This window comes from Mesoplodon mirus, assembly GCF_964341445.2.
Source record: "Mesoplodon mirus genome assembly, chromosome: 11".
Classification (NCBI taxonomy): Eukaryota; Metazoa; Chordata; class Mammalia; order Artiodactyla; family Ziphiidae; genus Mesoplodon; species Mesoplodon mirus.
Window position 1 is genome coordinate 58,134,893 of NC_138987.1, and position 12,724 is coordinate 58,147,616.

Genomic DNA, 12,724 nt, shown 5'->3' on the forward strand with positions numbered 1-12,724 from the left:
CGGCAGAGAAGGAAGGGGAGATGCCGGGACAGAGTGGGAGCTTTGGCCATTGGCCCCATAGCAGCCCAGGTTCTGATCCTAGTCCTCCCTGCCCCGGAGTCCCCTTCCTGTGGTGGCCAAAGAGACTTCTTTCTAGGGTAGCCTTTCCCAGCGTGGGCGGCAGGGCCCGGGAATAGGGGATCACACACAGGCTTGAGAGGCTAGGAGTGGGATGGACCTTTCGAAGAGCCAGAGAAGTAGCCTAGGGCTTGCTCCACCCAGAGGTGAGCGGGGCGGGGTCAGGCAAGGCGGGCCCTGCCGGGCTGCGCGGGAGGGTTGGCAGGGCCGGCCCTGAGTTGGGGCGCCTAATATTTGCGGCAGCTGCTGGCGCAGGAGCCCACGCCGTAGGAGCTGATGCCGCAGGGGCCCACGCCGCAAGACGTGACGGAACCGCAGGGGCCAATGGGCGCACATAGGCCGGTGCTCACCGCCAGGTTCCCGCTGCAGGGGGCACTGCAGACGCTGCCAGTCACGGGCCGGGAGCCAGACACGCAGAGGTCCCCACAGACGACCCCGCCCCGGGAGCTGCTGACACCTGCGAACCCCAAAGGCTGAGTCAAAATTCTGGGGGACCGAGTCTCCGGCCTCCCCGACGATGCACCTCTCCAAGCATCTTTACTTAACAACTCTAGTCCCAAAGATGTGGTCCTTGCTTCTTGTCTAACCCCAAATCCCTCCTCCTGTGATGCCAGCCCACTCTTATATTTAGGTCCAGTGGGACTCCTCCTTCCATCCCTTACAGGAAGAGAGTAAATTCATCCACACAGGGTCTAGGTTACTCACAGACATTCACGGCCCCAACGCCTTCACACAGTCTGAGAGGGAAGAGGAAAAAAGCAACATTAGTGACTGAGCCAGAGTTGCCGACAGAGCTCTACAAGTTCCTGGGGTGGGGTTCACAAGTGGTCAGGAAGGAGGGGGCAGAGGGTCAGAAGTCATAGTCCTCACAAACCGCCCCCCACCCCAAACTGATAAATGATAGGTTTGTCCCAGATCCCTGGCCATTGCTCAGCCAGGATCAAGGGTGGTGCTTGTAGAAAGGGTGGGAATGGGCAGCTCAGGGCCAGGCTGGGATGGGCCCCACCTGTGCTCCTCGCCCTCCAGCAGGCGCCTGTAGGTGGCGATCTCGATGTCCAGGCCCAGCTTGGAGTTCATCACCTGCTGGTACTCCTTGAGCAGGCAGGCCATGTCCTGCTTGGCCTTCTGCAGGGCCTCCTCCAGCCCGGCCAGCTTGCAGCGGGCATCATTAAGGGACGCCTCGCCCTGCTGCTCAGCCTGGGTCACTGCGGCCTCCAACTTGGAGTTCTAAAGGCCCAGAAGAGAACAAGGTGGGTTATGGTCCCTGGGTCTCTGTCTCCACTTCCTGGATGCATCCAGTCTCTCCTGGCCAGCTGGGATCACCCCAGGAACAGGTCTCTCCTCTTCATCACCTGCGTGTCCTTAAGTGACCACAACCTGGGACTCAGGTCATGCAGATGGGCTGGAGAATGAATGGTGAGATCCAGTTGGGTGCACACACTGCCTGTGGGAGGGACCCTGGGTGGGCCTCAGATGACCCCTACCTGGCACTTGACATTCTTGACCTCGGCCGTCAGCCTCTGGATCATGCGGTTCAGCTCGTTGATCTCCTCCTTGGAGCGGCACAGGGTCTCCCTGTGCTGGATCACCGTGGCCTTCATCTCCTCACACTGGAGGGAAGCAGAGAGGCTCATGAAACTCAGGATGGAACATCCCACCCACTCAGGACACCACAGATGATTTGCAAATTGTACAGTGCTCAGCCTGTGCAACCATACGTGGCAGCCATGTCCTGCTACTATAACCTGAGAGGGGTCTGCATTTCTTTCACCACCTCTAGGGATCAGAATCCCCAGACAAAAGAAGCCTTGTTAATATATACCACCCATCCCTCCCACCATGTCTAGGAGGCAGGTGCCCTGAGACACTCACCTTGCTGCGGTACCAGCTCTCAGCCTCGGCCCGACTGCGGGCGACAATGTCGTCATAGTTCGCCTTGATCTCGGCCACAATGCTGTCCATGTTCAGGTCCCGGCTGTTGTCCATCTTGATGATGACCGAGGTGTCTGAGATGTTGGCGTGGAGAACTCGGATCTCCTGCAGATGAGGGGAGGGGGGAAGGATGTGTGTGGTTTACACCATCCCCTCCCCCACCACAGTGTGTACCCAACCTTCTCAGCCCTCCTTGGTCTCTAGCTCCTGCCCTCTCTGACAGCCTCATGGACTGCAGCTCCTGCCCCAATCCCTGTCCCACTCTGATCCCAGACCAACGCCCTCTCTTCCAGGCCAGCTGCTGGTTTTCTGCCTGGACCACAACCCCTCACCTCCTCATACAGTCGCCGCAGGAAGTCGATCTCCTGAATCAGGGCCTCTGAGTTGGCCTCCAGGTCTGACTTGCAGAGGTAGGCGCAGTCCACATCCTAGGAAGGTGGGGAGTCTTTGAGTTCAGAGGACCTCTGGTGATCACCACCCCCACATTCCTCTCTCTCTTCACCCATTACATGGAGGTGAGGGGGAAAGGATTCCCAGTGCTCCTATTCCCGTCCCATCTCCATACCCTCTGCCCTTCCCCAGAGGCACCTCACAACCTCCTCCCCTTCTAAGAACAAACCCTTCGTGCCTTGGAGATGGGTCACCAGCCTTTCACTCCTCCCACCTGAGACCTCTTACCTCCCAGCTCTCCTTCTTACCCTCCCCTGTACCAGGAAGCCTGCCAGACTGGCTCCCTCACTCAGCCACCTTGACACTTCCCTGTCCCCAGCAGTCCTCCGAGACTCCACCTGGCCTCTCCTGGCTCTGCTCCATGCTCCCCCAGATCCGGAGCCTGTGCCCCTCTTCTTAATCAGACTTCCTGCAGCACTAGACAGGACACCGTCCCTCAACAGAGAGGCTGAAGCTGCCATGCCTCCACGGGACCCCAGCCACAGACCACCACCTCTGAAGCAGCACAGAACATCCAGAGGTCAACTCAGCCACCCCCCTGCTTCAGGGCAGGGTGCTAGCGGATATTCCAAGGTTATTGCCCTTCTCAAAGCCCTACATGTGCCTTTCATGACCTAATCTCTGGGAATTTCCCATCCTGACTTGGCAAGGTCGCTGCACCCCGCCGTGAGGTTGAGACCATGGGTCTCCCCAACAAGAGCCTGTCATTCTGAGGTCCCTCGTGTCTCTGCTTCCCGATCCCATGTTACTCACCTTCTTCAGAGCCACAAACTCATTCTCCGCTGTCGCTCTCAGAGCGACTTCCGCCTCGTACCTGAGGCAGAAGAGGGCAGAAAGGGAGGTCATGGCAGGGCAGGTCTCCCCAGAACCCCCTCCACTTCATACCAGTGAAGGAGGCAATGTTAGGGACCTGCCAACACAGCCCGCCCCCTGGCAGCCCTGCTGGGGTCCTCATGGTTGGATTTGGGATGTGTTTGTGATTCTCTCTCCACTGTGAATTGAGGGGTCCAGGGGGCTACTCTTCTGGGACCTCACAGCCCTGTTCCCAAAGCTGCTCTGAGGTCACGTCTGGAGGAGAATGAGGACTCAGCACCAGCCCCATGCTAGGAGTGGACAGCAGCACGTTTGGGGGACTGCAGCTTCTGCTCTCCTGGGTGTCCATCCTGCTCAGCTGTGGGAGGGCCTATGAGTCCCAGAGGCCCTCAGCACTCCACACCCTAGACGGTGGGACACCAGCAGCCCCAGGACCTGGCAGCCCTGAGCGACACTGGGACTCCTATCTCGTCCAGGTGCTACAGGTGGGAGCCTGAGAGGCCAGGAGGAGATGGCTTCAGAGACTGCAGAAGCCCCCTCCCCACAGACCGCAGGGCAAGCTGCTGGGTGATCAGGCTCCAGGAAGTGAAGGCTGAAGGAGCAGAGAGAGACCTCCTGGGGAATCACGGCCCTACTCTTAGGCATCTGATCAGTGACTGCCTGATGTGAAGATCTTGCCGCACAGCGCCCACCTGCCCTGCAAGGTCACTCGCCCTTCTCGGAAAGTCTTCTCCAGTCTCATCCAATAGGCTTTAACTCAAGTCCATTCCCGTGCCCTACGTCATCCCTGACCGCACTCACTTCTCCTTGTAGCCCTCCAGCACCTCCTGCATGTGGCTGAGCTCCGAGGCCAGCCTCCCGCTGTCGGCCTCCACGCGCTCGGCCTCCCGCCTCAGCGTCTGGATGTAGCCCTGGAACAGGGGCTCCAGGTTGCTCTCGCAGCACTGGCGGTTCTGGTAGAACTGCCACTTGGTCTCCAGCAGCTTGTTCTGCTGCTCCAGGAAGCGCACCTGCCATTTGGGGTGGGAGGACGGGTCAGATGGCTCCCACTGCCCCAGAGCCTACTTGGGGCATGGGGGAATGGGGGAGGGCGCTGAGTGCTTTAAGGTAAACTCCCAAACCAGGAGCTCAGCAGAGATTACACAGAGGGCGCTGTGGAAGGCAAGGCAACTTCTGGATTTTGGGATTGGGATCTATGTTTGGATTTTCCAACCTAGGGGTGAGAGCAAGGGGCTGGGAGAGATCAGTCCCTGCTCAGGTGAACTGAGTTATCCTGACGTGCTGAGCCTAGGTGGCATGTGGTCAGGAGCCAAGCAGAGGTCTTTTTGCCTCCGACTGCCCCATCAGTGCCCAGCCTGAATTGAGCATGGGTGGGTTCAGGAAAGGTGTGATCAAGGACACCCACCCAAAGGCTGACCTATGGTCCTCTTCCTATATCTTATGTGCATTTCTTGTGTCTTGTTTGCACATATGGCCTTCTTCCTCTGACATGCGGTTCCAAACCTTGTCCTTGTCTGTCTATGGGGACCCTGCCTGTCTGGACAGAGGTTGTATATAATAACAATTGCCTGATCAGGAGCCCCTGCTCTAGACTCATCTCTCTGATCTTTCTCTGCCCTGGATGTGTGTCCATCTCCTCCATTAGACTGGGATCTCCTGGGCACCACATCTCTCCTGCCCCCCGACTACCCCTTCAGTGCCTACCCAGGAAGGGAGGGTTCAGGAAGGGTATGATTAAGGGCACCCACCTTGTCGATGAAGGAAGCGAACCTGCTGTTGAGACACTTGATCTGCTCCTTCTCCTCGTGCTTCACACACTGCACGTTGGGGTCGATCTCCAGGTTGAGGGGCGTGAGGAGGCTCTTGTTGACCGACACGGTGGTGATGCAGGGCGGGCTGGGGCCGCACGCGCTGCGAGAGCTGTACCCGAAGCTGCGGCCGCAGGAGCCGGCGCGGAAGCCCCCGCCGAGGCTGCGGCTGCCGAAGCCCCCGGTGAGGCTGCTGTAGCAGGAGGTGCCGCGGTAGGGGGCGGCCGTGATGCAGCAGCGGCCGGGCCGGGGCCCGCAGGCTGAGAAGCAGCTGAAGGCGCGGCCGCCGAATCCTGCTCTGCAGGTCATGATGTTTCTGGCCGTTTGGCTTGCGGAGTACAGGATAGGAGAACTGGAGTCTTGTGGAAACTCTAATGTCCTCCTCTAGGAGCCCGGGTCCTATTTATGCTCAGATAGAAAGTGCTTGGCTATGCAGATGGGGTTTTGCAATTTGTGCTTTATGGGCTTGGGTAGCTAGCTGGGTCCAACGCCTCTCTAGAATGTGCTTTAATAGTGTTGTGGCCCGCACCCTTCTCTGTGTAAAGGATGCCAACCCGTGGGCTGTAGGGGAACTCAGCATGTTTCATCTTCAAAGTGCCTTGACAGCAGGGCATGCACACATCTGAGGGTACTGGAGAGAGAAGGGCAGGGCAGGGGAGGGGAGGGAAGAATGGGGCCAAGAAAAGGGGAGGAGAAGGGAAACCAGATGGGGCAGAAGCAGGCAAACTGTATGTGTGTAAGGTGTGAGTGGGGGACCCAGGAAAGACTGTGATATTTATGAATAACTTCTAGAAGTTTCCATCCCAGTAGTGGCCAAGGTCCTACTATAACATAAAGCTGTATTTCCCCCATCTTCAGAAAGTCCAGTTGGCTGCTGAAATACACCTGACTTTTCCTGTCATGGTAGCAGCCAGCAGATTATTAAATATTTGTTTTATGTCTTCTTCCACTTTTATTATGAGAGTTTTCAAACATATAGAAAAGTTGAAGGAATAGTACCCGTGTAACAAACACCCTGCTGTGTTCCACCCAGGTACCCAGATTCAAGAGTTGTTAACATTATGCCATATCTGCTTTCACATTTGCCCAATTATTTGACGATTACAGAAAGCATAACATGGAGCCCTTAAATACTTAAGCATGCATTTCTTAAGAATAAGGACAGTACCATTTTCACACGCAAGAAAAAGAATGATAATTCCAAAGAATCATTTACTATCCATTCCATATTAAAATTTCCCAATTGCCCTAATACTTTTTAAAGATAGGTTTTCTTGATTTAACTTATGGCTCTATCTCTTGTATTTTCTGTACACTGAAAATTAACTCTTGAGCTAGGCTGTGCAATATGGTAGCCAATAGACACATGTGGTTATTTAAATTAGTTAAAATTAAATAAGTTCAAAATCTAGCCCCTCAATTACATGCCACACATGACTACTGGCTACCTTATTGAACAGCACAGCTACAGGACAGTTCCACCATCACACCAGCTTCTATTAGATAGTGCTGGTCTGGAGGCTTGACTGGGTTTAACTGAAACATTTTTGGGCAGAATCCATCATAACTGATGCTTTATAACTCTTACTGTATCACCCCAGGAAGCACAAAATATCAGGTTGTTCTGTTACTGGTGATGCTAAACTGGATCACTTGAGTATATTTTCCCCTTTACAATTAGAAAGAACTCCATAGGGCAACATAGGTCCTATTTTCTTTTTATTGGCCACCTACTATGTGACCATCATTATATGCCATAAATGATTTCTAATTCTCACATCAACCATATGAAGTATGTATCATTATCTCCATTTTACAGATGAGGAAACTGAGGCTCAGAGAGGTTAAATAACTCAACCAAAGTCTCCCATCTATTTTTTTTAAAGATTTTTTTAACGTGGACCATTTTTAAAGTCGTTATTGAATTTGTTACAATATTGCTTCTGTTTTTTAAAAAATATATTTATCTATTTATTTATTTATCTATCTATTTTTGGCTGTGTTGGGTCCTCGTTGCTGTGCGTGGGCTTTCTCTAGTTGCAGCTGGTGGAGGCTACTCTTCGTTGCGGCGCTCAGGCTTCTCATTGCAGTGGCTTCTCTTGTTGCAGAGCACGGGCTCTAGGCACAGGGGCTTCAGTAGTTGTGGCACGCGGGCTCAGTAGTTGTGGCTCGCTGGCTCTAGAGTGCAGGCTCAGTAGTTGCGGCGCACGGGCTTAGTTGCTCTGCAGCATGTGGGATCTTCCCGGACCACCCCAAATCGAATCACATCAAAAGGATACAACTCCTGCTAGTGTTGGAGGGTCTTCTGCAGAGGCGGGGGTGGCTGTGGCTCACTGGGGGAACAAGGACACTGGCAGTAGAAGTTCTGGGAAGTACTCCTTGGCGTAAGCCCTCTCAGAGTCTGCCATTAGCCCCACCAAAGAGCCGGGTAGGCTCCAGTCTCCCATCTATTAAGTAGTGAAGCTCAGGAGATGCAATGCCTTCTCACCTATAGGCTATGGCAACCCCTGGATTTCCTAATCCCTGCAAACTTTCAAGAGGGTGGAGAAGTTGTTAGAGAGAGGATATCTGTGGATATAGGATTGGGGAGAGTCAGTCTAAGGAAGGAGGGCAGAGTCAGAGGAGGCTGGAATGGTTGGAACCAGGAGGGCTAATGGGCATGTATGTGGCACAGGGCAATGAGAGGCTGGGGGGCGGGGTGGAGATCTGCAGGACCGTGTGGCTGTGAACTGAAGGAAGGGGATGGAGAACAGCAGTTTTAGTTATTTGTTTACCTCTGGTATATTGTAAGTACCTAGATAGGTTATACTGTGTTCTATGTACCCGTAAAGCACCCCATTCCAATAGAGCAGGTCTAGAAAAATGATACCATAAAGTACAGGGGTTTGCATTAAATGGAAGGGAAGAATAGAGAAGTGAAACGTCGCAGCTGGCAGTCTTCCCCCGCCCCCCTGCCCTGCCCCCATAGCTGCTGTGTCTTAGGGGCAAAGGCAGGCAAATCAGCTTAGGGCAGGAGGAAGGTGGTGGGGGGGTTGGTGGGAAAAGAGAATAGTGTGTCTGTGCAAAACATTCAGGAGTGGGGCTTGTGACAGGACTGACATGGGGTCATGGACTGTGTCAGCCATCTTGCCATCCCAGAGGAGGGCATTGCTCCTGATACTTTATGTGTTTGGGGAGCTGGGTCAGCTCTTCTGAGGCCCTTTATGCCCTCGTCCGCCACTCTGGGCACTGCCCACAAGGGAGCTGTGGTGCTCCCAGCCAGCCAGTTGGCCGGGTGTCCTGAGGAGAAGCCCTGTGAGTCAGGGTGCAGCTCACACACGCTTTGCCTTTTCTACCGGTGTAACTCCCTATAAAAATGACACGCATAAACATGAGCTAATTACTAATGGCTGGTCTTTGCTAAGCAATTTGAAAGGAGCAGCAAGCAATTTAAAACAAGATATTAAAAAAAATTCAGATGTGACATTTCATTTAACTTCAGGTATTATTAATGGCTGATAAGTTTGAAGGCTTAAAAAGACATTCAATCCGTAGGTTTTCTTGGAGTAAAACAGCTTGTGGTGGGGGAAGGGAAGAGGGGAGGGGGGGATAGTTGGCAGAATGACCACTCCATGGTCTTGGCTCTGGCAATGGGAGCTTTATGGAAGTTAAAATTGCTTTTATGGTGAAATAGACCACCCCCAAAAAGAAAGTATAGGTGGTGTGCCTACCACCTGTAGGAAGAAATAGAACATATGTGTAACTTTGGAGCTTCCTCTGAGCCTCATTCTCACTGTACCCCCTTCCTTCCTGACCCAGGCATGGCTCCTCTCTGGGATTTTGTGTTGAATCATTCCCTTGCTTTTCTTTACAGTTTAAGGACCAAGGAAGGCATCCCTAAACCATATATGATTTAGTTTTCCAGTTTTTGAACTTCATATAAATGGAATCATATTGTGTGTATTCCATTGTTCAATGTTGCTTCCTGTAGCTGTATTGTGTGCATTTTCACTGTGGACTGTATTCTTTGTATGAATATGTCACAATTTATTCATCTTTCCACCCTGGTAGCCTCATGGTTGTCCCCAGAGTTTGTATTATGAACAGAGCTGCCATGAACTTTCTTTTCCAAGTCTTCTGGTGTATTTGTGCAAGAGTTTCTCTAGGGTATGGGTTATTTTAAAAAAAAATTATTCAGGTAGCATATGCTTAGTGTAGAAAACTATTTTATGAATATTCTTCCAAACTTATAACAACATCTTTTGATGTTCATCTTGCTTCATAGAAGATACTATACTGACTGCCCAATTTTTGTTAAAGCATTTAATTTTTACAATTACCCTCTGAGGCAGGTGTTATTATTCTAGTTTTACAGATGAGGACACTGAGGCCTAGAGGGTTAAGAGATTGCTCAGGCTGTGTAGTTAGAGGCAGAGCTGGCACTCAGAGCTTGGTGTGTTTGATCCCAGTGGAAGGGATGAGTTTATCTCACTGCACTCCTATCAATCCACCATCTGTCATCACTAAAGCATCACATGGTAGGTGGTGTTTGTATAGGACACATTCATACACACTCGCTAATCCCTCCCTCCAGTACCTCTTCAGGGTCTTTCAGTGTGCTCTCAGTGTTCAGGGCCAGAGGATGAACTCACCCTTATTTGATGTGAGCTTCCAGTTCTAAGAGAAAAGCTGAACATATACCTAGATCATGAACAAAAATGCAAACCCTGCAGCACACCAATGGGTACAAATGTTTGGTTCATGGCTATATTCCAAGGGCTTGGCACATAGTAGGTGCTCAATAAATATTTCTTGAGTGAATGAAGTGAATACCAGCTACATATTAAGTGCTGAGTAATGGAGCCATCAAAGCTTGGTGGTTAATTATGCAAAGCTTTTTGGTAAGATGGGGTGGGGACCAGATGAAGCAGACCAGAGGGCAGCCATTCCTGGGGCTAGGGATGGGGTGGGGAGAGATCCTGTCTGGGGCCTGAAGGAAAGATGCAGTGAGTAGATGTGTTCTTTACCTGAGTCTTTGATCTGAGTGATGATGGGGTGGTAGGAAAAAGCAACCAACAAGGGCAAGAATTCTGAATGCCACAGGTCAGAGTAGAGATGGGGTAGGGTTGGTGAAAGAAAGAGAGAAGTGGATGGAAGGTAGATTTCTAGATAAAAGGAGGAAGAAGATGCTTGGTGTTAGACTATTACTCTCCAGGGCCCCTTGGAAGAAGGATGGAGACTGGCTGGGAGGTGAGGGGAATGGGAGAGAGGGGAGATTGGGGGAGACAGAGAGGAGAGAAGGGAAGTGGAGGACAGTGGAGGAAAAGAGGGAGAAGACCTATGGGAGAATGGTGGGGAGACACTCCAGGGGTGGAAGAGCAGAGGAGGAAGATGTTGATGAGGGAAGGGGCACAGCACTGAGGACAAGGTGTAGACCTACCTGAAGGGGTGGGCAACCTCGTCTCCAGCTCTAAAGAAATGAACCTTCATGGGGCAGAGACGTGGGCTGGGGGAGGTGCAGGGGCTCAGCCAGGTTAGTGGGAATGGACCTCACCAAGGGTGGAGCTCCTGAGTCAGGCTTCATCCTCTGCCAGACTCTCAAGGACGGCCTTTGGCCCTCCCTCCTCTGGTGAGTTCTCATGGATAATTGGCCACTGTCTCAGGCTGTCTTGGTGAGGAGGCAGAGCTCTGGCGTGACCTCTTGGATACCTGCAAGCCTAGAGTGCAGTTTTGGTAACTTCCAGATGTAGAGTCCACAGGCTGCTTCCCAGCCTCTAGCCATGGAGCAGAATGACATGGGCCCTGCTTCTGAGGTCTCTGTCTCAGCTGGTTCTCTACTGTCACAGCATCTCATGATCCCTTCCTCTTCTGCAAGGTCCCTCAGCTGCCCCTACCGTCCACTCTCTGAAATATCTCCATGTACATCTTTTTACCAACACTGTCCCTCCTGCTGCCTTACTGAAGCCTGTCCTCACCCTTCCCAGGGAGCCTTTCTTGCCTTTCTCATCAGACCAGCTGTACTTCACATTGCCTCAGAATGGGCCCTATCAGTAGGCATTGTGTTCCTGAGCATCTGATGGTGTAGCTAAAACCCAGCCCTCTTCAGACTTCTGGACTTTCTCATGAACTTCTGGGTCTGTCTTCCTCATCAGATCAGGAGCTCCAGAATCCATGTCTCCTTCCTCTTCTTAGTGTTTTCCTCCCTCCCTCCAAAATTAAGACAGGATTCAGCATATTGCAGGGACACATCAATCGCAGAATCCCTGAATCCCACAACAAGATGTTACCTTGTTTAACCCATTATCCATTTGGGGGAATCTGCCTTATAACATCCTCCAGAGGAGCAGGATGGACTGAAGGGAGTCTTGAACAAGAAACTTCTCAATGTTAAAACCACCTGATTTACTCCTTCTTTCCAGGCAACCCTTGAAACAAGATCTACTTGGGCTAAAAGAAGAGGCTGTGATCTCCAGATCTGAAGGTCTTTTGGTTCGCCCTGGCTCCACAAACATGATAGCCACTCCAGAATAAACAGTGTTTCTCTTTTACATGAAGCTTCCCTAAATGGGAGACATAATGCAAGCTCCTTAGGAAACCATGACTATTTGCCCTCCTCTGGCAAGTCTTTCCTCAAATCCAACTTCTATCTTTCCAGTCGCAGTGAAAGCCTGACTTCTCTTTCTCTCTTTGGAATTCCATTATACTTGGATGGATTATCAATGGCAAATCCGCCACTCTCAACCCCATGGTATCCCTGGGCTACTGACCAATCAGGAGTTTTCAGAATCAGGCAAAAAAGCAAGATGAATGAGCATGTCATTGATTTATGGCTGAGGACTTCCAATAAGGCCAAATTAAGGCATACAAATTTATCAGTTACTACAGAGGACAGACTTTTTGGACTGTCCAAACTTTTCTTTTCATTCAGTAGTGTGGTTGCCCAAGGATTGGTGACATTTTCCCTTTGCCTAAGAGGAGAGATTCTCATTGGGCCTTCCCTGGGGCAGCTGGGCTTGAGGATGGATGTTTGATTTGGGGTTCTTTTCCAGGATAAAGGAAGTGACGATGGTCAAAGGTCTCCAGTCCTCCCTGCCCCTTGGACTGACCACCATGGTAGAATAATAGTTGATAACATTTATGGAGTACTTGCTATGTGTCAGGTGTTGAGTTAAGCATTGTCCATGTATTTTTAAATTTAAGCCTTCTATGAGTCCTTTCAGATAGGCACTATTAGTGGGAATTTTACATAGGTGGTTTAGGAATGTGGGTAGGTATATTCCATCAAACCTGCTGATACATCCACAGCAGCGGCAACAATAACACATAGCTCTGTCTCTGCATCCAATCTGCCACTCTAACTACAGCAGCTGCCCCGATACCAGCCACTAATATGATTACATACTTAGAGTGTGTCAGGCTCTGTTCTAAGTGCTTGACACTGATTAATTCTTTTAATCCTCATAAAAACTTTATGAGGTGGGTACTATTATCCCTATTTTACAAATTACGAAATAAGATGCGGAGAGGTTAAGTAATTGCCTGAGGTTACACAGCTAGAAAGTGGCAGAGCTGGACTTTGAAACTAGGCAGTTTGGAATCTGGGTCTGTGTTCTTAACTGATAGAC

At 51.2% G+C, this 12,724-nt stretch overlaps 1 protein-coding gene across 1 annotated transcript; it reads right to left on the reverse strand.

Moving 5' to 3' along the window:
- Positions 1-344: 344 nt before the first annotated feature.
- LOC309811946 (keratin, type II cuticular Hb1) lies at positions 345-5,429 on the reverse strand (the record flags this gene model as incomplete). Its single annotated transcript, XM_082635311.1, has 9 exons — positions 345-574; positions 823-854; positions 1,124-1,344; positions 1,602-1,727; positions 1,990-2,154; positions 2,382-2,477; positions 3,253-3,313; positions 4,114-4,322; positions 5,061-5,429. 9 exons carry the CDS (start codon positions 5,427-5,429, stop codon positions 345-347), a joined length of 1,509 nt encoding a protein of 502 aa, XP_082491437.1.
- Positions 5,430-12,724: the final 7,295 nt, after the last annotated feature.